Source organism: Callithrix jacchus, chromosome 22, assembly GCF_049354715.1.
Source record: "Callithrix jacchus isolate 240 chromosome 22, calJac240_pri, whole genome shotgun sequence".
Classification (NCBI taxonomy): domain Eukaryota; kingdom Metazoa; phylum Chordata; class Mammalia; order Primates; family Cebidae; genus Callithrix; species Callithrix jacchus.
This window is the reverse complement of record NC_133523.1, coordinates 47,811,973-47,835,689: the sequence shown is the minus strand read 5'-3', so window position 1 is coordinate 47,835,689 and position 23,717 is coordinate 47,811,973. Positions and strand designations below refer to the sequence as shown.

Sequence of the window (23,717 nt, the reverse complement as noted above, 5' to 3'; positions counted from 1 at the left end):
ATTTTAGTAGACACGGGGTTTCAACATATTGGCCAGGCTGGTCTCAGACTCCTGACCTCATGATCTGACCTCCTCACCCTCCCAAAGTGCTGGGATTACAGGGGTGAGCCACCATGCCCAGCCTCATTTTAATTTTTGTACGAAGAGCGGGTTTTCATTTGTTTTGAGATAGAGTCTCGCTCTGTTGCGCCCACGCTGGAGTGCAGAGGCATGATCTTGGCTCATTGCAACCTCACCCTTCCGGGTTCAAATAATTCTGTTTCTGCCTCCCAGGCTGGAGTGCAGTGGCATGACCTCAGCTCACTGCAACCTCTGCCTCCTGGGTTCAAGCGATTCTTCTGCCTCAGCCTCCTGACTACAGGCACGTGCCACCACGCCTGGCTATTTTTTTGCATTGTTAGTAGAGACGGGGGTTTTCAACATATTGGTCAGGCTGGTCTTGAACTCCTGACCTCGTAATCTGCCCACCTCAGCCTCCCAAAGTGCTGGGATTACAGGTGTGAGCCACCGAACCCGGCTGGTGCTAGGGTTTTCAGGTGCTTTGGTGTGGGCCAAAGTGTGGGCATGCTGACTGCTTGCAGAGAGCAAGGTGAAGTCAGGGACGGGGAGATGAGGATGCAGTGTTCTCATGCTGACCCCATTCCTTGGTGGGGTCTTCAAACTGGTTGGTGTCACCTCTTTTGCTGGAATTCAGGGACTGAAAAACATCTGAAACCATTCTTAAACAAAAGCCTTATAATTCTTTCTTTCTTTCTTTTTTAAAGAAGGAAGGGAAGGGCAGCGGGGGGAGGGCAAAAGCCTTATAATTCTAATGTCCCAGAGTTTATCTATAGGAGCCATGCAGATGTAAATAGGTCTGAGGACCCTCCTGTCAGAAATCTTATCTCCAGGAACAAAGAGCATGCAAATGTGCAGAGTCTAGTGCAGGACAGGGGCCAGCGTGCAGCCCGACCCAACCCACACTTTATCTTTTCTTTGATTCTTTTTTTATCTTTTTGAGACGGAGTCTTTCTCTGTAGCCCAGGCTGGAGTGAGGTGGCTCAATCTTGGCTCACTGTAACCTCCGCCTCCCAGGTCCCGGTTCAAGCGATTCTCCTGCCTCAGCTTCCCGAGTAGCTGGGATTACGGGCACATGCCACTATGCCCAGATAATTTTTGTATTTTTAGTAGAGATGAGGTTTCATCATATTGGCCAGACTGGTCTTGAACTCCTGACCTCGTGATCCACCCACTTCCGCCTCCCAAAGTGCTGGGATTACAGGCCGTCACAAGACTTTTTATCTTTTTTTGGTTTGGTTTTGTTTTTGAGACGGAGTTTCGCTCTTGTTACCCAGGCTGGAGTGCAATGGCACGATCTCTGCTCACCGCAATCTCCGCCTCCTGGGTTCAGGCAATTCTCCTGCCTCAGCCTCCCGAGTAGCTGGGATTACAGGCACGCACCACCATGCCCAGCTAATTTTTTGTATTTTTAGTAGAGACGGGGTTTCACCATGTTGACCAGGATGGTCTCGATCTCTTGACCTCGTGATCCACCCGCCTCGGCCTCCCAAAGTGCTGGGATTACAGGCGTGAGCCACGACGCCCGGCCTTTATCTTTTTTTAAAAAACATTTATTTACGTTTAATTTTTTTCTCTTTACATGAGTTTTTGGAGCTGGGAGCCAGCGACCCCATAAAACTGAAAATGTATAATGTCCTGTTCTGTCGCCGATCACACCTGACCTCGGTGGTCTAGGAACTGCACATTAACCTCACCTGGGGACTTTCAGCAAGCCCTGCTCCCCAAAGCCCACTGCAGCCCAATGACAGCTGAATCCCGGAGGATGGGGCCCAGGTGATGTCAAGGTTAGTCTGAGGTCAGTGGTTGGGAGCCAAGCAGTGTTAATCTCGGTGGGCAGCTCCACCCTGGGCGGGAAACACCTGCCTCCACCCCGGGTCCCCAGGCCAATCCCAGAGCTCCCTGACCCTCTTATTACCCAATTCCTTCGCAGAAAACACCGGCCGGAAGCAAGTCCTGCTCTACGGAGGTGAGTGCTGATGCTTGCATCAGTTTCTTCGTCTCTTCTTTATGTTTTGTTATTTATTTATTTATCTTATCCGGTCTCCGTGGAGACTGTCAAAAATTGCCAAGGCCGACTATATTTCAAGCCGTCGTGGCGGGGTACTGGGAAAAGTTTTCCATGAGCAGTAATGGCGCCTCGGCTAAACCTCCCTGGCTACGCTACTGCCACTGCGCAAAGCTCTTCGTCTCTTTTAAGGGAGAAGTAATTTTTTTTTTTTTTTTCTCTTACTCCTTGTTTCGTTTTCGTTTTTCTCCCCGCTCCGTTCCGGGGAGGAGTAATTATTGGTTGAGTTTCCCCCATGGCCCTTCCCAACCCCTGACGGTTGGTGTGACTTTTGATTTTTTTTTTTTTTTTTTTTTTTTTTGGAGATAGAGTCTCACTCCGTCACCCAGGCTGGAGTGCAGTGGTGGGATCTCCGCCCACTGTAAACTCCACCTCTCGGGTTCCAGTGATTCTTCTGTCTTAGCCTCCCGAGTAGCTGTGATAACAGGCACGCATCACCACACCTGGCTAGTTTTTGTATTTTTAGTAGAGATGGGGTTTCACCATGTTGGTCAGGCTGGTCTCGAATTCCTGACCTCAGGTCATCTGTCTGCCTCGTCTCCCGGAGTGCTGGGATTACAGGTGTGAGCCCGCGTGCCCGGCCTAATGTTGTCTTAAAGACTTCTATTCAAATATAGTTTAGAGGAGCTCAGGAGTTTGAGACCAGCCTGCACAACATGGTAAAATCTGTCTCTACAAAAAATACAAGGCTGGGCGCGGTGGCTCATAACTTTGGGAGGCTGAGGTGGGTGGATTATTTGAGGTCGGGAGTTCGAGACCAGCCCGGCCAACATGGTGAAACCCCGTGTCTACTGAAAACACAAAAATTAGCCAGGCGTGGTGGTGCATGCCTGTAATCCCAGCTGCTTGGAAGGTTGAGGCAGGAGAATGGCATAAACCTGGGAGGCAGAGGTTGCTTTAAGCTGAGATAGGGGCACTGCACTCTGGCCTGGGAGACAGAGTGAGACTCCATCTCAAAAAAAACAAACAAAAAAGGCCAGATTTGGTGGTGGGTCCAAGATACTGATGGGGTGAGGTAGGAGGATCACCTGAGCCTGGGAGCTGGAGGCTACAATGAGCTGTGATTCTGCCACTGCGCTCCAGCCTGGATGAGAGGGAGACCCTGTTTTCTTCTTTTTTTTTTTTTTAAATGCAGATGGCTGGGCATGGTGGCTCACACCTGTAATCCCAGCACTTTGGGATGCTGAGGTGGGTGGATCATCTGAGGTCAGGAGTTCAAGACCAGCCAACATGGTGAAACCCCGTCTCTACTAAAAATACAATAAATTAACTGGGCATGGTGGCGCGTGCCTGTAATCCTAGTTTCTCGGGAGGCTGAGGCAGGGGAATCACTTGAACCTGGGAGGCGGAGGTTGCAGTGAGCTGAGATCGTTCCACTGTGCTCCAGCCTGGGCCATAGAGTGAGACTCCATGTCAGGAAAAAAAAAATATAGAGTATACTTGAATCACATGTTCTCACTGCAAAAAGGAAAGGCAGCCGTACGAGGCAGTGGGTGCTGATTAGCTTGACTGTAACCATCTCACTGTATATACAACAACTTCATGTTCTACACTTTGACAAAAATTGCATCTATTACTTTAAAAATACTTAAAAAAAAAAAAAAAAAATGGAGACAAGGTCTCCTTGAGTTGCCCAGGCTGGTCTGGAACTCCTGGGCTCACACACCCTTCCTGCTCCACCCTAGCATTGTGCATACGTAATTATACCTCAAAGCTGAGGAGAAAGAGCTGCCCTTCCTCAGGGTAAAGCTGTCCACTTCTGCCATCACCTGGGCTTGGCCAGTCACTTTCCGTTTGTCGTTTCCCAGCCTGCCTCCCTCTTGTATTTATATATATATACATACATGTATATGTATGTATATGTGTGTGTATATATATATATGTATGTATGCATGTATTTATTTATTTTTGAGACGGAGTTTTGCTCTTGTTACCAGGCTGGAGTGGAATGGCGTGGTCTCAGCTCACCGCAACCTCCGCCTCCTGGGTTCAGGCAATTCTCCTGCCTCAGCCTCCTGAGTAGCTGGGATTACAGGCACGCGCCACCATGCCCAGCTGATTTTTTGTATTTTTAGTAGAGACGGGGTTTCACCACGTTGACCAGGATGGTCTCGATCTCTTGACCTCGTGATCCACCCGCCTTGGCCTCCCAAAGTGCTGGGATTACAGGCTTGAGCCACCACGCCTGGCATTTTTTTTTTTTTTTTTGAGGCAGAGTCTCACCTTGTCACTCAGGCTGGAATGCAGTGCTGTGATCTTGCCTCACTGCAGCCTCAACTTTCTGGGCACAAGAAATCCTCCTGCCTCAGCCCCCCAAGTAGCTAGAGTAGAGACAGGGTTTTGCCTTGTTGCTCAGGCTGGTCTCTAACTCCCCAGACTCCAGTGATCCACCCACCTCAGTCTACTAAAGTGATGGGATTACAGGTGTGGGCCACCGTGCCCTGACATTTTTTTTTTTGAGATGGAGTTACGCTCTTGTTGCCCAGGCTGGAGTATAGTGGCTCACTGCAACCTCCACCTCCTGGGTTGGAGCGATTCTCCTGTCTCAGCCTCCCAAGTAGCTGGGATTACAGGCATGGGCCACCATGTCCGGCTAATTTTGTAGTTTTAGTAGGGACGGTTTTGCCATGTTGGCCAGGCTGGTCTCAAACTCCCGACCTCAGGTGATCCGCTCACCTCGGCCTCCCAAAGTGCTGGGATTACAGGCGTGAGCCACCGCGCCCAGCCAGATTTCCATCTCTTAATTCGGGCTACCTCACGTTTCACCACTCAGGGTACAGCACGGACAGTTCTCGGCACACGGGCCACTGTTTTCATTGAATGATGGTAACTTGTGAACTGTTCCTTTTTTCCCCTAGTTCTTTGGCCTTGACCTAAGCTGTCACACGTGGAGCACCATGACATCACCACAGCTGCAGTACACTCTGCAGACCCTTCTGGAGCAGCTGAGCGAGGGTGAATTGGGGACTTTCAAGTCCATCTTGAGGGCTTTTCCCCTAGAAGATGTGCTACAGAAGACCCCGTGGTCGGAGGTGGAAGAAGCCAACGGCAGGAAACTGGCAGAAATTCTGGTCAACACATCCTCAGAATGCTGGATAAGGAATGCGACTGTGAAGGTCTTCGAAGAGCTGAATCTCCCCGAATTGTCTGAGATGGCAAAGGTGGAGTTGCTGGGTGAGCAGAACACGGAATGAGCTCTGGCCGGGTGCGGTGGCTCATGCCTGTAATCCTAGCAATTTGGGAGGTTGAGGTGGCTGGATCACATGAGATCAGGAGTTTGAGATCAGCCTGACATGGTAAAACCTCATCTCTACTAAAAAGACAAAAATTACCTGGACCTGGTGGGGTGGTGGGCATCTGCGATCCCAGCTATTTGGGAGGCTGTGGCAGAATTTCCTGAACCTGGCAGGTGGAGGTTGCAGTGAGCCGGGATTGCACCATTGCATTGCAGCGTGGGTAACATAGCAAGACTCCATCTTTAGAAAATAAAAAAATGGGGGGGCCAGGCATGGTGGCTCACACCTGTAATCCCAGCACTTAGGGAGGCTGAGGCGGGTGGATCACGAGGTCAAGAGATCGAGACCATCCTGGTGGACATGGTGAAACCCCGTCTCTACTAAAAATATAAAAAATTAGCTGGGCATGGTGGCGCGTGCCTGTAATCCCAGCTACTCAGGAGGCTGAGGCAGGAGAATTGCCTGAACCCAGGAGGCGGAGGTTGCGGTGAGCCGAGATCGCACCATTGCACTCCAGCCTGGGTAACAAGAGCGAAACTCCGTCTCAAAAAAAAAAAAAAAAACAAATTAAAAAAGAAAACAAATAAAAATAAATAAAAAATAAGAAAGAATAAAAAAAATAAGATGATAGCCTCATGCATATATACACTCATGATTTGCATTTTCAGCATCTCCTAGGACATGTGGTCTTGGTATATTGCCCAGGCTCTCCACAGGCACAATCACGGTACACTGCAGCCTCAAACTCCTCGCCTTAAACAATCTTCCTGGCCACGTGCAGGGGTTCACGCCTGTAATCCCAGCACTTTGGGAGGCTGAGACAGGTGGATCATGAGGTCAGGAGATCGAGACCATCCTGGCCAACATGGTGAAACCTCGTCTCTACTAAAGTTTTTTTTTTTTTTTTTTTTTTTTTTTTAAAAGAAGCTAGCCAGGTGTGATGGTGGGCACCTGTAATCCCAGCTACTTGGGAGGCTGAGTCAGGAAGATCGCTTGAACCCGGGAGGTGGAGCTTGCAGTGAGCTGAGATTGTGCCCCTGCACTCCAGCCTGGTGACAGAGCAAGACTCCATCTCAAAAAAAAAAAAGTGGCGGGGGCGGGGGGAAGAAAGGAAATGTACTTTTTAGGTATGCAGTATAAGAAAAAAAAACACAAAACAACAACAAAAACCAATCTTCCTGCCTCAGCCTGTTGAGGAGCTGGAGATGTAGGTGCGTGTCCTGTGCTTGGCTCATTTCTTTCTGAGGCAGGATTTCAGTCTGTCACCCAGCTTGGAGTGCAGTGTGCGATCGTGGTTCACTGTAGCCTCCAATCCTGGGCTCCTGTTAACCTCCCACCTCAGCCTTCCAAACTTAGTTTTTCTTCTCTTTTGTACAGATAATACCCTTGCCTCAGTCTCCCAGAGTGCTGAGATGACAGGTGTGAGCCACCATGTCTGGCAGCATTCTTTCTAACAATTTTGTTTGAGAATAATTTTGTTTCATTTATTTATTTGATTTTTATTTTTGGGATGGGGTCTCACTCTGTGGCCCAGGTTGGAATGCAGTGGTGTGATCTCGGCTCACTGCAACCTCGTTCTCCCGGGTTCAAGCAGTTGTCCTGCCTCAGCCTCCTGAGCAGCTGGGATTACAGGCATGTGCCACCACACCTGGCTAATTTTTTTCTATTTTTAGTAGAGACAGGGTTTCACTGTATTAGCCAGGATGGTCTTGGTCTCCTGACTTTGTGATCTGTCCACCTTGGCCTCCCAAAGTGCTGGGATTACAGGCGTAAGCAACCACACCCGGTCTAATTTTTGTAGTTTTAGTAGAGACGGGGTTTCACCATGTCGACCAGGATGGTCTCGATCTCTTGACCTCGTGATCCACCCGCCTCAGCCTCCCAAAGTGCTGGGATTACAGGTGTGAGCCACTGCGCCGGCATCTCCATGTCTATGACCCTCCTTTTCACCTGCAGTGACATGCGGTAGAACAGTTGAGGTTGTTGATGATACTCATCTGAAAATTACTTTGGTGGCTCACGCCGATAATCCCAGCACTTTGGGAGGCTGAGGCGGGTGGATCACGAGGTCAAGAGATTGAGACCATCCTGGTTGACATGGTGAAACCCCGTCTCTACTAAACATACAAAAAATTAGCTGGGCACGGTGGCGCATGCCTGTAATCCCAGCTACTCAGGAGGCTGAGGCGGGAGAATCGCCTGAACCCAGGAGGCGGAGGTTGCGGTGAGCCGAGATCGCGCCATTGCACTCCAGCCTGGGTGACAAGAGCGAAACTCCGTCTCAAAAATAAAAGAGAAAGAAAAAGAAAATTACTTTGGTACAGTACTGGAAATGAAGAAAACCAGGAAAATGAGCAACTTGACTCATACTCCTCGGAATATAGGAACCACAACTCACAGGCACATCAACAGGTAGACGCATCAGCAGGGTCTGTTCATACATACGGTGGATTAATATCCAGCCATCTAAAGGAACGGAGCGCTGGTACGCAACACGGATGAGATCACATTCAGGTACCTGAAGGAAATGAGTCACCAGAGAGGACACGTTTTGGGATTCCATTGACGTGAAAGATCTCAAATTCCATAGAGACAAAATAGAGATGAGTGGGCTCCAGAGGCTGGGGGAAGGGAAGAAACGGGGGGTGTCTGCTTAAATGGGTATGGGGGACCCCTTTGGGATGATGTTTTGGGGCTTTTTCCAAGTTTGGGTGCTTACTGCGGAGGGACAGGCTCCGTCTGTGTATTTTACAGAGGACAGACAGATGGAAGAAGTAGATAACCCTGAGCTGGGAGACTTAGAAGAAGACTTGGAGTCAGCAAAGCCAGGTGGGTGAACAGTCTCGTCGCGACTTCGGCGTTTGGGAAGGTGCAAGGCGCATCACTTCTTCCTGGTTTTCTTCATTTAGTGATTCGTGTTTTCTTATAACACGTGAATTACGTGTTCAAATGGTAAATCTTATTTTTTACCACAATAGAAGTAGGCTCAGGATGGGCACAGTGGCTCACCTGTAATCCCAGCACATTGAGAGGCCAAAGTGGGCTGCTGACTTGAGATCAAGAGTTCGAGACCAGGCTGACCCATATGACAAAAGCCCTTTTCACTCATAGGCGGGTGGTGAACAATGAGAACACATGGACACAGGAAGGGGAGCATCATCCACTGGGGTCTGTGGGGGTGGAACTAGGGGAGGGACAGTGGGGGCTGGGGAGTTGGGGAGGGATAACATGGGGGGAAATGCCAGATATAGGTGATGGGGAGGAAGGCAGCAAACCACACTGCCATGTGTGTACCTGTGCAACAATCCTGCATGTTCTTCACATGTACCCCAAAACCTAACATGCAATAAAATAGATATTAAAAAAAGAAGTACAGGCCGGGTGCCGTGGCTCAAGTCTGTAATCCCAGCACTTTGGGATGCCGAGGCGGGTGGATCACAAGGTCAAGAGATTGAGACCATCCTGGTCAACAAGGTGAAACCCCATCTCTACTAAAAATACAAAAAATTAGCTGGGCATGGTGGTGCGTGCCTAAAATCCCAGCTACTCAGGAGGCTGAGGCAGGAGAATTGCTTGAACCCAGGAGGCAGAGGTTGCGGTGAGATGAGATCGCGCCATTGCACTCTAGCCTGGGTGACGGGAGTGAAACTCCGTCTCCAAAAAAGAAAAGTAGTACAAAAATTAGTCAAGTGTGGTAGCGGGCACAAGAATTCTTTGAACCCAGGAGGCAGAGGTTACAGTGAGCTAAGATGGCGCCACTGCACTCCAGCCTGGGTGACAGAGCAAGACTCTGCCTCAAAAAAAGGAAATAAGATAGACAAATGATCTTTGGCCTGGAAGAACTCCTATTGACTCCATTTTGTGGGAGCAAAATTGCTAGGTCATATCATAATTCTGTGTTTTTGAAGAACCGAGCTGTTCTATTTTTAAGTGTGGGAAAGATTAGAGTTTCTATTTGTCAGGAAATAACATGTCATCTACGGAGAAAAAAATCAGTCTCCAAACTGGGTACTGAATTGTGTCCAGAGAATATACTGAAGCTCTAACCCCCTCAATGTGACTGTGTATTTGGAGATAGGGCTTCAGAAGTAAAGCTGAGGCTGGGCGCGGTGGCTCACGCTTCTAATCCCAGCACTTTGGGAGGCCGAGGCAGGTGGATCACGAGGTCGAGATCGAGACCATCCTGGTCAACAAGGTGAAACCCCATCTCTACCAAAAAATTAGCTGGGCATGGTGGTGTGCGCCTGTAATCCCAGCTACTCAGGAGGCTGAGGCAGGAGAATTGCCTGAACCCAGGAGGCGGAGGTTGCAGTGAGCCGAGATCACGCCATTGCACTCCAGCCTGGGTAACAAGAGCAAAACTCAATCTTAAAAAAAAAAAAAAAAAAGATTAAATGAGGTTGAAGGGTAGGGCCAACAGGACTCCCCCCACCAAAAAAACGACGCAAGAATATTTGAGCCAAAGGCAGTGATATGCTCCTGCAGTCCCAGCTCCTCAGGAGGTTGAGGTGGGAGGATTGCTTCAATCTGGAGGTTCAAATCCAGTCTGGGGAACTATCAAGACCCTGTCTCTAAATATATGTGTATATATTTGATGCTTTCTTTTCTACAATGCCTGATTCAGGAAGTACAAATGACCATGACAGGCTTACATCTATGTATTTTTACAGAGGACGGACAGGTGGAAGACGCAGAAAACCTTGAGCAGGGAGAGTTAGAAGAGGACTCGGAGTTAGCAAAGCCAGGTGGGTGAATTCAGTCTCGTGGTCGTGAGTTCGGTGTTAGCGTGCGAGGCGCGTTACTTCCTGGTTTTTTCACTCTGGTACTTTACACAGTCATTTTCAGATGAATATCTCCCCAACCTCACCTGTCCTGTGGTCTGTCACTGCAGGTGAGAAGGAAGGATGGAGAAACGTGACTGACGAACAGTCTTTGGTCTCGCGGAACACTTTTTGGCGAGGAGACAGTGACAATTTCCACGACCATGTCACTCAGAGAAACCAAAGGTTCATTCCATTCTTGAATCCCAGAAGACCCACGCAGCCAGCCCCTTACACGGTGGTTCTGCACGGTCCTGCGGGTGTGGGGAAAACCACGCTGGCCAAGAAGTGTATGCTGGACTGGAAAGACTACAACCTCGGCCCAAAGGCCAGGTACGCTTTCTACCTCAGCTGCAAGGGGCTCAGCCGGCTGGGCCCGTGCAGTTTTGCAGAGCTGATCGCCAGAGACCAGCCGGAATTGCAGGATGACATTCCAGACATCCTCGCCCAAGCACAGAGAATCCTGATTGTGGTCGACGGCCTCGATGAGCTGAGAGTGCCCCCCGGGGCGCTGATCTACGACATCTGCGGGGACTGGCTGAAGCCGAAGCCGGTGCCGGTCCTCCTGGGGAGTTTGCTGAAGAGGAAGATGTTACCCAAGGCCGCCCTGCTGGTCACCACACGGCCCAGGTCCCTGAGGGACCTGCAGCTCCTGGCCGAGAAGCCCATCTACATAAGGGTGGAGGGGTTCCTGGAGGAGGACAGGAGGGCCTATTTCCTGACACACTTTGGAGAGGAGGACCAAGCCACGCGTGCCTTTGAGCTGATGAGAAGCAACGCGGCCCTGTTCCAGCTGGGCTCGGCGCCCGCGGTGTGCTGGATGGTGTGCACGAGTCTGAAGCTGCAGATGGAGAATGGGGAGGACCCGGCCACCACCTGCCACACCTGCACGGGGCTGTTCCTGCACTTTCTCTGCAGCCGCTTCCCGAAGGGTGCACAGCTCGGGGGCACGCTGCGGGCGCTGAGCATCCTGGCTGCGCAGGGCCTGTGGGCGCAGATGTCCGTGTTCCACAGAGAGGACCTGGAGAGCTTCGGGGTGCAGGAGTCCGACCTCCGCCCGTTCCTGGACAGAGGCATCCTCCGCCAGGATAGAGACTCTAAAGACTGCTACTCCTTCCTCCACCTCAGCTTCCAGCAGTTTTTCACTGCGCTGTTCTACGCCCTGGAGAAGGAGGAGGAGGACAGGGACGGCCACGCCTGGGACATTGGGGATGTGCAGAGGCTGCTCTCTGGAGAAGAAAGAGTCCAGAACCCCGACCTGATCCAAGCGGGACACTTCTTATTCGGCCTTGCCAACGAGAAGAGAGCCGCGGAGTTGGAGACCACTTTCGGCTGCGTGATGTCACGGGAGATCAAACAGGAACTGCTGCGGTGCAGAGCGAATCTTCACGTAAAGAAGCCGTCGTCGATGGCAGGCCTGAGGGAGCTCTTGTGCTGCCTGTATGAGTCTCAGGAGGGGGAGCTGACGAAGGCGGTGATGGCCCCGTTCAGGGAAATTTCTGTTCACTTGACAAGTAAGTCTGAGATGGTGCAGTGTTATTTCAGCCTGAAGCACTGTCCAGACTTGGAGAAACTCTCGCTGCAGGTAGCAAAGGGGGTGTTCCTGGAGAATTACGTGGACCTTGAACCGGACTTGGAGTTAGAGAGGTAAGAACGACTTTCCCATCCCACGTTCCACCAGGAGGAGGCCAGTGTCTCCTGTGCCTTGTAGCTTAAGGTCAGAATTTCCCTCTGGCTGGTCTTCCTGCTTCATGTTCAACACACAGATACGATTTGTCAATTAGGAATTGGGTTTGTTTTTTTTTTTTTTAAATTGAGACAGTTTTGCTCTAGTCACCCAGGCTGAAGTGCAATGGCATGATCTCGGCTCACTGCAACCTCTGCCTCCCGGGTTCAAGCGATTCTCCTGCCCCGGCCTCATTAGTAGCTGGGATTACAGGCATGAGCCACCGCGCCCAGCTAATTTTTGTATTATTAATAGAGAGGGGGTTTCATCACGTTGGCCAGGCTGGTCTCTCCTGACCTCAGGTCCCTGCTTCTGAAAGTGCTGGGATTACAGGCCATTTGTTGTCTCCTTTTTTGAGATGGAGTCTTGTTCTGTCACCCAGACTAGAGTTGAGTGCAGTGATCTTGGCTCACTGCAGCCTCTGTGTCACCACACCTGGCTAATTTTTGTATTTTTTAGTAGAGACAGGGGTGTTACCATATTGGCCAGGCTGGTCTCAAACTCGCAACCTCATCCACCCGCCTCCTGAAGTGCTGGGATTACAGGCCTGAGCCACTGTGCCCGGCCTATCTTTTTCTTTTTTTTCTTTTGGAGATAGTGTCTTGCTCTGTTTTCTGGGCTGGAGTAAGCATGGCTCACTGCGGCCTCAGTCTCTCAGCTTCTCCTGCCTCAGCCTCCCGAGTAGCTGGGACTACAGGTGTGCACCACATGCCCGGTTATTTTGTTTTTTCGCAGAGATGGGGTCTTGGTTTCTTGCCTAGGCTGGTCTTAAACTCGTGGGCTCAAGCGATCTTCCCACTTTGGCCTACCAAAATGTCGGGATTACAGGCATGAGCCACCACCTCACCCAGCCTTATCCGTTATTTGAGGTTTTTGTAAAACTTAAGATCTCTACAGCTAGCAAAGACGTGACGTGATATTGTTTACTGTGGACACTGTACTTACGTTGTGTTAGGTGGGTGCAAAAGTAATTGTGGTTTTTGCTATTGAAATGCACTGCACCAAGCGCGATGGCTCAGGCCTGTAATCCCAGCACTTTGGGAGGCTGAGGCAGGTGGGTCGCCTGAGGTCAGGAGTTCAAGACCAGCCTGGCCAACATGGTGAAACCCAGTCTCTACTACAAATATAAAAAAGTTAGCTGGGCGTGGTGGTGCGTGCCTGTAGAATCACTTGAACCCAGGAGGGCAGAGGTCGCAATGAGCCAAGATTGTGCCACTGCACTCCAGCCTGGGTGACAGGGCAAGACTCTTGTCTCAAAAAAAAAAAAGTGGTTTGCAGTCACCCATCCCACATGCGGTGACAACTGTGCGCTCCCGCAGGGACAGTTACTTCACCCTTCCAAACTGGGCGCGGCAGGATCTTCAGTCCCTTCACGTCTGGAAGGATTTCTGCTCTCTCGTCAGCTTGAACAGCAATCTGAAGTTTCTGGAAGTGAGACAAAGCTTCCTGAGCGAGTCGTCCGTGCGGGTTCTTTGTGACCACATAGTCCGTAACACCTGTCACCTGCAGAAAGCAGAGTAAGGAGAAGCTCCTCTTGCAGGGAAGATCCTGAACCATGACTAAGCTCCTTGCACTTTAAAAATAAGTATAGAAATGTGTTGTTTCATCTCCATGTTTTGGGGGGTTTTCTTTTGGGTTCGTTTTATTACTAAAACCTACAAAGTAGGTACTGTGCAGGTTTGTTACACAGGTGAACGTGTGGCATAGGAGTTTGCTGTATGGGTTGTTTCATCCCCCAGGAATTAAGTGTAGTGCCCATTGGTGCTTCTTCCTGACCCTCTGCTTCTTGCATTTTTTATTTTCTTCTGAGACGGAGTCTTGCTCTGTCACCAGGCTGGAGTGCAGTGGTGCAGTCTTGGCTCACTGCAGCCTCTACCTCCCGGGTTTAAGCAATTCTCCTGCCTCAAACTCTCAAGTAGCTGGGATTGCAGGTGCCCACCACCATGCCGAGCTAATTTTTGTATTTTTTTGTAGAGATGGGCTTTCACCATGTTGCCCAGGCTGGTCTCGAACTTTTGACCTCGGGTTATCCTCCTGCCTCGGCCTCCCAAAGAGCCAATTACAGACGTGAGCCACCGCGCCTGGCCAGGAACTTCTAATAGTTTCTAAATCTGAAACAGCTTTTTGTTTATACATGCCTCTACACAATGTGAGGATTAAACACTCCAAGTGGAATCTCTCTTGCTTTTTCCTAGGATTAAAAACGTCACCCCTGACAGTGCTTACCGGGACTTCTGTCTTGCTTTCATTGGGAAGCCGACCCTCACTCACCTGACCCTGGAAGGGCATATCGAGTGGGAACGCACGATGCTGCTGCTGATGTGTGACCTGTTCAGGACTCCCAGAGGCAACCTCCAGTACCTGAGGTGCGTCTCACGGTCTTGGCTCTCCCGAGGACCCGGAGTCCTCTACACCGCGTTGCCAGGCAGGAAACATATCCCTCAAACAGGCCTGTGTGGGGTGTCAGCCTCTCTTCCCCCCACCAGCTTGACTTCGGTGTGACATGACCAGCTCTCCATGCAAAGAAACACCCAGAACTCTGTGCTGTGTTCCAGCTTTAGAAACGGGCTACCCCTGACTGCCTCTCGCCTACCTGCTGGGATTGAGAGCAGCGGCCGCCAGCTTTTTCTGCACTGGGGACCGGTTTTGTGCAAGACAGGTTTTCCACAGACAGGGGTTTGGGGGAAGTTTTGGGATGAAACTGTTCAATCTCAGATCATCAGGCTCTGGTGCCTGATCCCCGTGCAGTGAGGTGATCCCAGTACTTTGGGAGCCTGAGGCGGATAGATCATCAGTCCAGATCATTAGGAGTTAGGGACTCACAGGGAGCATGCAACCTTCTCATAGTCCTATGAGATTCCTTTTTTTTTTTTTTTTTTTTGACAGTTTTATTCTTGTCACCCAGGCTGGAGTGCAATGGCATGATCTCAGCTCACTGCAACCTCTGCCTCCCGGGTTCAAGTGATTCTCCTGTCTCAGCCTCCCAAGTACCTGGGATTACAGGCACACACCACCACACCCAGCTAATTTTTGTATTTTTAGTAGAGATGGGGGTTCACCATGCTGGCCAGGCTTGTCTCGAACTCCTGGCCTCAAGTGATCAACTTGCCTCTGCCTCCCCAAGTGCTGGGATTATAGGCAAAAGCCATCCTGCCTGGCCAGGATAAACTTATTATTTTGAGTATTAAGCATCAATTTCCCCCTTCTAGTCCCAGCTATGCTGGAGTCCCAGGTAGGAGGATTGCTTGAGCCCTGGAGACAGAGGTGGTGCTGAGCCATGATCACGCCACTGCACTCCAGCCTGGGCAACAGAGCGAGTTCCTGTCTCAAAAACAACTTTTCCCCTACAAATCATCCCCACAGGCCCTGTTGGTGAAACGTTACACAGAATTCTATTACAGTCTCTTGGAGACGAGGCTGGACGTAGCTCCAGTGGCCATGAGGAAACTTGAAGAAGCAGAGGAAAGATTAGATTTCTCCAATAATTCAGGCCAGGGTTGGAGAAAGGAGAGTAAAATGAGATAAACCAAAGACACAGTGTTTTGGGAAGTGAAGCATAAGAAGCTGATAAGAGGCCGGGTGTGGTGGCTCACACCTTTAATCCCAGCATTTGGGAGGCCGAGGTGGGCGAATCACCTGACGTCAGGAGTTTGAGACCAGCCTGGCAAACCCCTCTCTAATAAAATACAAAAATTAGCCGGGCATGGTGCCATGTGCCTGTAATCCTAGCTACTTGAGAGGTTGAGGCAGGAGAATTGCTTGAACCTGGGAGGCGGAGGCTGCAGTGAGCCGAGATTGTGCCATTGGGCTCCAGCCCCAGCAACAGGGTGAAACTCTGTCTCCTTAAAAAAAAAAAAAAAAAAAAAAAAAAAAAAGCTGATCTGGTGCTCTCTGTCCTCACAAACGAATGACTGACTCCCACTCTTCCCACAGGTTTGGAGGCCACTCGGCCACCCCAGAGCAGTGGGCGGATTTCTCCTTTCTTCTCAAAGCGAACCAGTCCCTGAGGCACCTACACCTCTCAGCCAATCTGCTCCTGGACGAGGGTGCCAAGTTGCTGTATGAGACCATAGGACACCCAACGAACTTGCTGCAGAAGTTGTCGTGAGTCTCTTCCCATGGGGAGCTCTGGTGTGGGTCAGGTAAAAGAGAAGGGAAACTGTAACACCCGACTTGCTGGGCTGCCCACGTGGTACCTCTCCCTGATAGAAACACCCGCTTCAGGCTGGGCATGGTGACTCATGCCTGTAATCTCAGCACTTTGGGAGGCCGAAGAGGGTAGATCATCTGAGGTCAGGAGTTCGAGACCAACCTGGCCAACATGGCAAAACCCTGTCTCCACTAAGAATACCAAAAACTGACAGCTGTGGCTGTGCATGTCTGGTGCATCCCAGCTACTCAGGAGGCTGAGGCAGGAGAATCGCTTGAGCCCGGGAGGTGGAGGTTGCTGTGAGCCGAGATGGCGCCACTGCACAAACAGCTGCTTCCTGAGATGGTTACAGGTGGCCCGCTGCATCTTGGCCTTCTCGCATTCCCGGTCTTTTGCGGCTGTGACGACCGCTCAGGACAGAGGGCAGGGGATTAACGGGCAGGGCAGATGCTGAGGACCCCGGCACGTGGACATGGCGAGCAGGTTGGAGTTTGGGAAGCGTTCTTATCATGTGACCATGTGTTTCATGTTTTTGCAGGTTGGAAAACTGTCGTCTTACAGAAGCCAGTTGCAAGGAGCTTGCTAATGTCTTGATTGTCAACCAGCATCTGACACACCTGTGCTTGGCCAAGAACCCCATCGGGGATAGAGGGGTGGAGTTGCTGTGTGAGGGCTTGAGTTACCCCGACTGTAAACTGCAGACCCTGGTGTAAGTCCCTGCTGGCTGTGTGCGTGTGTGCGTGCGTGTGCGCGTGTGTATGTGAATTCAAGCAGGAGAGATATGGAAGTCCTTAATTCATTTAAAATGTAACTGGTAAGAACTTGGTAAGAAGGCTGGGTGTGGTGGCTCACCCCTGTAATCCCAACACTTTGGGAGGCCAAGGTGGGCAGATCACAAGGTCAGGAGATGGAGACCATCCTGGCTAACAAGGTGAAACCTTGTCTCTACTAAAAAGACAAAAAATCAGCCAGGCGTGGTGGTGTGTGCCTGTAATCAGGGGCAGAGGTTGTGGTGAGCCGACATCACATCATTGCTCTCCAGCCTGGGTCACAGAGTGAGACTCCATCTCAAAAAAAAAAAAAAAGAAACGGGCAGAGACAGGTAAAAATCTGTTAATATTTTCATGCCTCTTGCTGCTGTGAAGGAAGATTTGAGATGGCCAATTCATTCTTGGATCTGATGCTTTGTGGATGTTCTTTCAAATTCACATGACAGTACTCTCTGCTATCAGAGGTAGATTGAGTTATGTGGTAGGGCCAGTGACATCTTTTTTTAAAATTTTTATTTCCACACATTATTGGAGAACGGGTGGTGAATGGTGGGCAGATCACCTAAGGTCAAGGGGTTCGAGACCAGCCTGGCCAATGTGAAACCCCCTCTCTACTAAAAATATAAAAATTAGCCTGGCGTGGTGGGGCAAGCCTTGTAGTACCAGCTACTCGGGAGGCTGAGGCAGGAGAATCACTTAGATCTGGGAGGCAGAGGTTGCAGGGAGCTGAGATCGTGCCACTGCACTCCAGCCTGGCGATTTAGTGAGATTCCACCTGAAGAAAGAAACCACAGGTGTCAGGCTGGAATTGGCCCATGAATTGTTGCTGGCTGAATCTTGTTATGTGGGAAGCAGCTCAGTGTGTGCTACCTGTTCACATTGAAATCATGGTTAGAACAACATTCAAGAGTTTGCATAGGGTTGAAGACCTATTCCTGTTCAGAAATTCTAGCTAGTGTTCATTTCTGAGATTCTTTTTCTTTTTAAAGACAGTCTCACTCTGCTGCCAGGCTGGAATGCAGTGGTGCAATCTCGGCTCACTGCAACCTCCACCTCCTGGGTTCAAGCGATTCTCCTGCCTCAGCCTCCCGAGTAGCTGGGATTCTAGGTGCCTGCCGCCACGCCCAGCTAATTTTTGTACTTTAGTAGAGATGAAGTTTCACCATACTGGCCAGGCTGGTCTCAAACTCCTGACCTTATGTGATCCACCTGCCTCGGCCACCCAAAGTGCTGGGATTACAGGCGTGAGCCACCACGCCCCGCTTAGAGTATTGTTAAACAGCAAACAAAAAAAAAGAAAAAAAAGTCACTTACTTGATAATTATACAATTATCAGGTGATACATGATACGTGCACCGAAACATCACACTGTGCTCCGAAATATATAGAATGTGTCATTTAAAGACAAAACCTAAACATGAAGGCCGGGCGTGGTGGCTCAAGCCTGTAATCCCAGCACTGTGGAAGGTCGAGGTGGGTGGATCGCAAAGTCAAGAGATCGAGACCATCCTGGTCAACATGGTGAAACCCCGTCTCTGCTAAAAATACAAAAAATTAGCCGGGTATGGTGGCGCGTGCCTGTAATCCCAGCTACTCAGGAGGCTGAAGCAGGAGAATTGCCTGAACCCAGGAGACAGAGGTTGTGGTGAGCCGAGATCGCGCCATTGAACTCCAGCCTGGGTAACAAGAGCGAAACTCTGTCTCAAAAAAAAAAAAAGAAACCTAAACATGAAATAAAATGACCGTGAAGTGAAATTTCCAGGCCTCAGATCCAGTCCTGGGTTCATCGGAACCCAGAGCCTGAGCTGCGGTTCTAGGCAGAGTTGGAAATGATGCGACCAGAAGGCCGTTCGCATGCTTTGTGATATGGAGTCTCCCCCTGTCACCAGGCTGGAGTGCAATGGCGCGATCTCGGCTCACTGCAACCTCCCTCCTGGGTTCAGGCAATTCTCCTGCTTCAGCCTCCTGAGTAGCTGGGATTACAGGCACGCGCCACCATGCCCGGCTCATTTTTGTATTTTTGGTAGAGACGAGGTTTCACCATGTTGGCCAGGCTGGTCTTGAACTACTGACTCAAGTGATCTGCCCCTCTCTGCCTCCCACAGTGCTGGGATTACAGGCATGAGCCACCGCGCCTGGCCCATTCGCATGCTTTAATGTGCAAGCCCGCCTGGAAGTATATAGCTCAGGGCGGAAGATATATGGTGCTGGGAGTGACAGCCACTTCGCAGGGCATAAGTCCGAGGGATAACAGGCCTCTCTTCATGTGATGATCCTGCAGGTTACAGCAATGCAACATAACCAAGCGTGGCTGCAGACCTATCTCGAAGGTTCTCCAAGGAGTCTGCAGCCTCACAGACTTGGACTTGAGCCTCAACCACATAGGGTGTGGATTGTGGATTCTCTGCAAGGCGTTAGAGAATCCAGACTGTAACCTAAAACACTTACGGTAGGTGACTTTTTTTTCTCTTTTTCGAGATAGGGTCTTGCTCTGTTCCCCAGGCTGGGGCACTGTGGTGTGATCACGACTCACTGCAGCTTCAACCTTCCAGGCTTAATGGGTCTTCCCACCTCAGCTTCCTGAGTAGCTGGGACTATAGGTATGGATTACCATGGCCAGCTAACATTTTTGTGTAGAGATGAGGTCTCTGATCATCTTTCCCAGGTTGGTTTTGTTTTTTTTTTTTTTTTTTTTTTTTTTTTTTAGACAGAGTTTCGCTCTCGTTACCCAGGCTGGAGTGCAATGGCGCGATCTCGGCTCACCGCAACCTCCGCCTCCTGGGTTCAGGCAATTCTCCTGCCTCAGCCTCCTGAGTAGCTGGGATTACAGGCGCGCGCCACCATGCCCAGCTAATTTTTTGTATTTTTAGTAGAGACGGGGTTTCACCATGTTGACCAGGATGGTCTAGATCTCTTGACCTCGTGATCCACCTGCCTCAGCCTCCCAAAGTGCTGGGATTACAGGCTTGAGCCATTGTGCCCGGCCACTTTTTGTATTTTTAATACAGACCTGGTTTCACCATGTTGGCCAGGCTGGTCTCAAATTCCTGACCTCAAGTGATCCACAAGCCTCGCCTTCCCAAAGTGCTGGCATTGCAGGCATAAGCCGCCATTCCTGACCTCCTGAAGTTTTAAGAAACTTCTCCCATCACCCTGAGGAACGTTCTAAACGGCAAGTCAGACCATGACACCTTTAGTTCCAAAGGCTCAAAAGCTTAGTGCACATAAAGGGATGGATCACCTGAGGGTCAGGGGTTCCAGACCAACATGGCGAAACCCCGTCTCTACTGAAAACACAAAAATTAGCTGTGTGTGGTAGCTCGCGTCTGTAATCTCAGCTACTCAGGAGGCTGGGGCAGAATTGCTTGAACAAGAGGTGGAAAAAAAATTTAAAGGCTTTTACAGTGGCCTATAGGGCCTTACATTATGAGATCTTCTTGTAAGTTATGAGCCAAACTTATTCTACTTTCTCACTAGCTCAGTATTTGATTAGCAAAATTCCTTCCCCAGATTAGCTGGTTCATGATCTACCATTCTTCAGTTTTTTTCCTCATATCACTTTCCCAAAGAGGACTTGAATGACCAGCATAAATCTAGCCAATGCTGCCCTGGTTGACTTACCTCATTAATCAATTTTTTTCTTTATTAAATGTTTTTTAAGAGATGGGGTTTCACCATGTTGGTCAGGCTGGTCTCGAACTCCTGACCTCAGGTGATCCGCCTGCCTCCGCCTCCCAAAGTGCTGGGATTACAGGCGTGAGCCACGGCATCCGGCCCCTACCTGCTCAGTGAATGCATGGGTTTCCATGTTCTTCCCCAACAGCCTCTGGAGCTGCTCCCTTCTGCCTTTCTATTGCCAACATCTTGGATCTGCTCTCATCAGCAATCAGAAGCTGGAAACTCTGGACCTGGGCCAGAATCATTTGTGGAAAAGTGGCATCATTAAGCTCCTTGGGGTTCTAAAACAAAGACCTGGATCCTTGAAGACACTCAGGTATAGCTTTTTTGTTTGAGACGGAGTCTTGCTCTGTCACGCAGGCTGGAGTGCAGTGGTGTGATCTTGGCTCACTGCAACCTCTGCCTCCCAGGTTCAGGCAATTCTCCTGCCTCAGCCTCCTGAGTAGCTGGGCCTACAGGTGTGCCAGCACGCCCAGCTAATTTTTGTATTTCTTTCCTTTTTTTTTTTTTTTTTTAATAGAGTTTCTCTCTTGTAGCCTAGGCCGGAGTGCAGTGATATGATCTCAGCTCACTGGAACCTCCATGTCCCGGGTTCAAGCAATTCTCCCACCTTGGGCCTCCCAAGTAGCTGGGATTACAGGTGCCTACTACCACATCCAGCTAATTTCTGTATTTCACCATCTTGGCCAGGCTGGTCTGAACTCCTGACCTCGGGTGAGCCACCTATCTTGGCCTTCCAAAGTGCTGGGATTACAGACATGAGCCATTGTACCTGGACTTTTTTTTTTTCCTTTTTGGGATGGAGTCTCGCTCTGTTGCCCAGGCTGGAGTGCAGTGGTGCAGTCTTGACTCACTGCAGCCCCTACTTCACAAGTTCAAGTGATTCTCCTGCTCAGCCTCCTCTGTAGCTGGGATTACAGGTACGCAGCACCACGCCTGGCTAATTTTTGTGTATAATATGTATTCTGAGATGAAATCTCACTCTGTTGCCCAGCCTAGAATGCAGTGGCTCTAGCTCAGCTCACTGTAACCTGGGTTTAAGCGATTCTCCTGCCTCAGCCTCCTGAGTAGCTGCGATTACAGTCCCCTTGCCACCACACCCAGCTAATGTTTGTATTTTTAGTACAGACGGGGATTTACCATGTTGGTTGGGCTGATCTCGAACTCATGACCTCATGAGATCCTCCTGCCTCCCAAAGTGCTGGGATTATAGGTGTGAACCACCACAAATGGCCATGATTTGCCACTTTGTTTTTAACCAAAGTTCCTGATGGGTAATCAGATTAGCTGAGGGTAACTGGATGAGCTGAATACTTACATATACTCCCTTTATCTCTATCTCTGTGTGTTGTGGGGGGAACACCTGTGGGCTCCTGAAGTCAGGGGTGCACAGAAGTTGTCAGAAGGCGTCAACATGTGAAGAGTGACACTGGACAGAGACGGCAGGGCTAGAGCTCACCTTAGACACCACACAGTAACTATAGACAAACTGAAGCTATGGTGAGCCTATTACAGTGGGCTTTAGTCTGATTATCTAATTTTTAAATTTATCTTTTAAAGACATATATATTTTTTTGAGACGGAGTTTTGCTCTTGTTACCCAGGCTGGAGTGCAATGATGCGATCTTGGCTCACCGCAACCTCCACCTCCTGGGTTCAGGCAATTCTCCTGCCTCAGCCTCCCCAGTAGCTGGGACTACAGGCACGCGCCACCGTGACCAGCTAATTTTTGTATTTTTAGTCGAGACGGCGTTTCACCACGTTGACCAGGATGGTCTCAATCTCAACCTCGTGATCCACCCGTCTCGGCCTCCCAAAGTGCTGGGATTACAGGCATGAGCCACCGCGCCGGCCTAAAGACATATTTTGTTACCCAGGCTAAATGCAGTAGGGCCATCTCCAGCTCGTTGCAACCTCTGCCTCCTGCGCTTAAGTGATCCTGCTGTCTCAGCCTCCTGACTAGCTGGGACTATAGGTGTGTACTACCATTCCTGGCTTTTTGTAGTTTTGGTAGAGGCAGGATTTCACTGTGTTACCTGGGCAGGTCTTGAACTCCTGAGCTCAAGTGATCTGCCTCCTGCAGCCTCCCAAAGAGCTGGAATTACACTGTGCCTGGCCATAATCTTTTTTTCTTAGACTTATAAGGAATTCTCATTGTGTGGATCTAAATTCTTTTTTAGAAAATGTTTCCAGCCGGGTGTGGTGGCTCATGTTTGTAATCCCATGACTTTAGGAGGCCAAGGTGGGTGGATCACTTGAGACCAGAAGTTTGAGACCAGCCTGGCCAGCATGTTGAAAGCCCATCCAGACCCGGCGTGGTGGCTCATGCCTGTAAAAAAATCCTAGCACTTTGGGAGGCCCAGGTGGGTGGATCAACTGAGGTCAGGAGTTCAAGACCAGCCTGGCCAACATGATGAAACTCCATCTTAAAAAAAGAAAGCCCATCTCTATTGAAAATACAAAACTTAGCCAAGCATGGTGGTGCACACCTGTAATCACAGATACTCAGGAGGCTGAGGCATGAGAATCACTCGAACCCAGGAACTGGAGGTTGCAGTGAGTCAAGATGGCACCATTGTACTCCAGCCTGGGCATTGTGGCCACAACCAGTCACAGTGAAGCAGCTTTATAAGTGAATCCTGCTGGGCGCAGTGGCTCATGCCTGTAATCCCAGAATTTTGGGAGGCTGAGGCAGGCGGATCCTGAGGTCAGTAGATCGGGACCATCCTGGCTAACATGGTGAAACCCTGTCTCTAAAAAAAACAACGAAACAAGAAAACATATTCAGGCATCCTGGGTAACTGAGTGAATTTCTTGGGACAGTGAAACTGTAGGCGCTCTGCAAACATTTGTGTTCTCTGATCCTCCAGGCTGAAGACCTATGACACTAGTTTGGAAATCGAGAAGCTGCTGGAGGAAGTGAAAGGAAAGAATCCCAAGCTGACGATTGACTGCGATGCTTCCGGGGAGGCCGCACCTGGGTGCTGTGACTCTTTTTGCTGAGCAGGCTGGGATTGCCATACGAATTACATGAGAAGTGGGAATCTGGTCTCTAAGATACCGTATGAATGTGGGTCAGAGGGTCACATGTTAACTCTGCAGGACTTGACACTGCTTTTCTCGCTGTTCGTGGGAGATTCTGCAGAAGCCACGCACGCCCTTCACTTCATGCTGTGCACTTTCTCACCGGGATAATAAAAAGTTGGAGCATT

General features: G+C 50.0%; 2 protein-coding genes and 1 non-coding gene across 8 annotated transcripts in view; 1 reads left to right on the top strand and 2 right to left on the bottom strand.

The window, feature by feature from the left end:
• The window catches only part of NLRP2 (NLR family pyrin domain containing 2), a 45,550-nt gene extending 43,171 nt beyond the window's left edge, over nt 1-2,379 (bottom strand). For both annotated transcript variants that reach the window (XM_035285328.3, XM_035285329.3), the window contains exon 1: nt 1,976-2,379. The gene's annotated coding sequence lies outside the window, so the exon portion shown is untranslated. The remainder of the gene's footprint in view (nt 1-1,975) is intronic.
• NLRP7 (NLR family pyrin domain containing 7) lies at nt 1,011-23,717 on the top strand. Of its 5 annotated transcripts, none has more exons than XM_035285325.3 (12): nt 1,011-1,844; nt 4,984-5,299; nt 8,116-8,190; nt 10,032-10,106; nt 10,253-11,828; nt 13,227-13,424; nt 14,103-14,273; nt 15,841-16,011; nt 16,596-16,766; nt 19,109-19,276; nt 20,651-20,821; nt 23,376-23,717. In XM_035285325.3, exons 2-12 carry the CDS (start codon nt 5,023-5,025, stop codon nt 23,506-23,508), a joined length of 3,186 nt encoding a protein of 1,061 aa, XP_035141216.2. In that variant the 5' UTR covers nt 1,011-1,844; nt 4,984-5,022; the 3' UTR covers nt 23,509-23,717. The 5 variants fall into 5 exon arrangements, with proteins under 5 accessions (XP_035141216.2, XP_008986891.3, XP_078217005.1 ...); XM_008988643.5 differs by lacking the exon at nt 1,011-1,844 and adding an exon at nt 1,987-2,026; XM_078360879.1 differs by lacking the exons at nt 1,011-1,844; nt 13,227-13,424 and adding an exon at nt 1,987-2,026.
• LOC118150406 (U4 spliceosomal RNA) lies at nt 2,101-2,241 on the bottom strand. The gene has a single exon (XR_004738507.1). It is a non-coding gene; the product is annotated as a U4 spliceosomal RNA (small nuclear RNA).

Bases quoted from the DNA above. Each gene is read 5' to 3' on its own strand.
- NLRP7 (XM_035285325.3), top strand. From the start codon at position 5,023: ATGACATCACCACAGCTGCAGTACACTCTGCAGACCCTTCTGGAGCAG. The intron at 8,191-10,031 runs GTGGGTGAACAG...GTATTTTTACAG, and splicing joins CTTGGAGTCAGCAAAGCCAG to AGGACGGACAGGTGGAAGAC. The intron at 20,822-23,375 runs GTATAGCTTTTT...CTGATCCTCCAG, and splicing joins GGATCCTTGAAGACACTCAG to GCTGAAGACCTATGACACTA.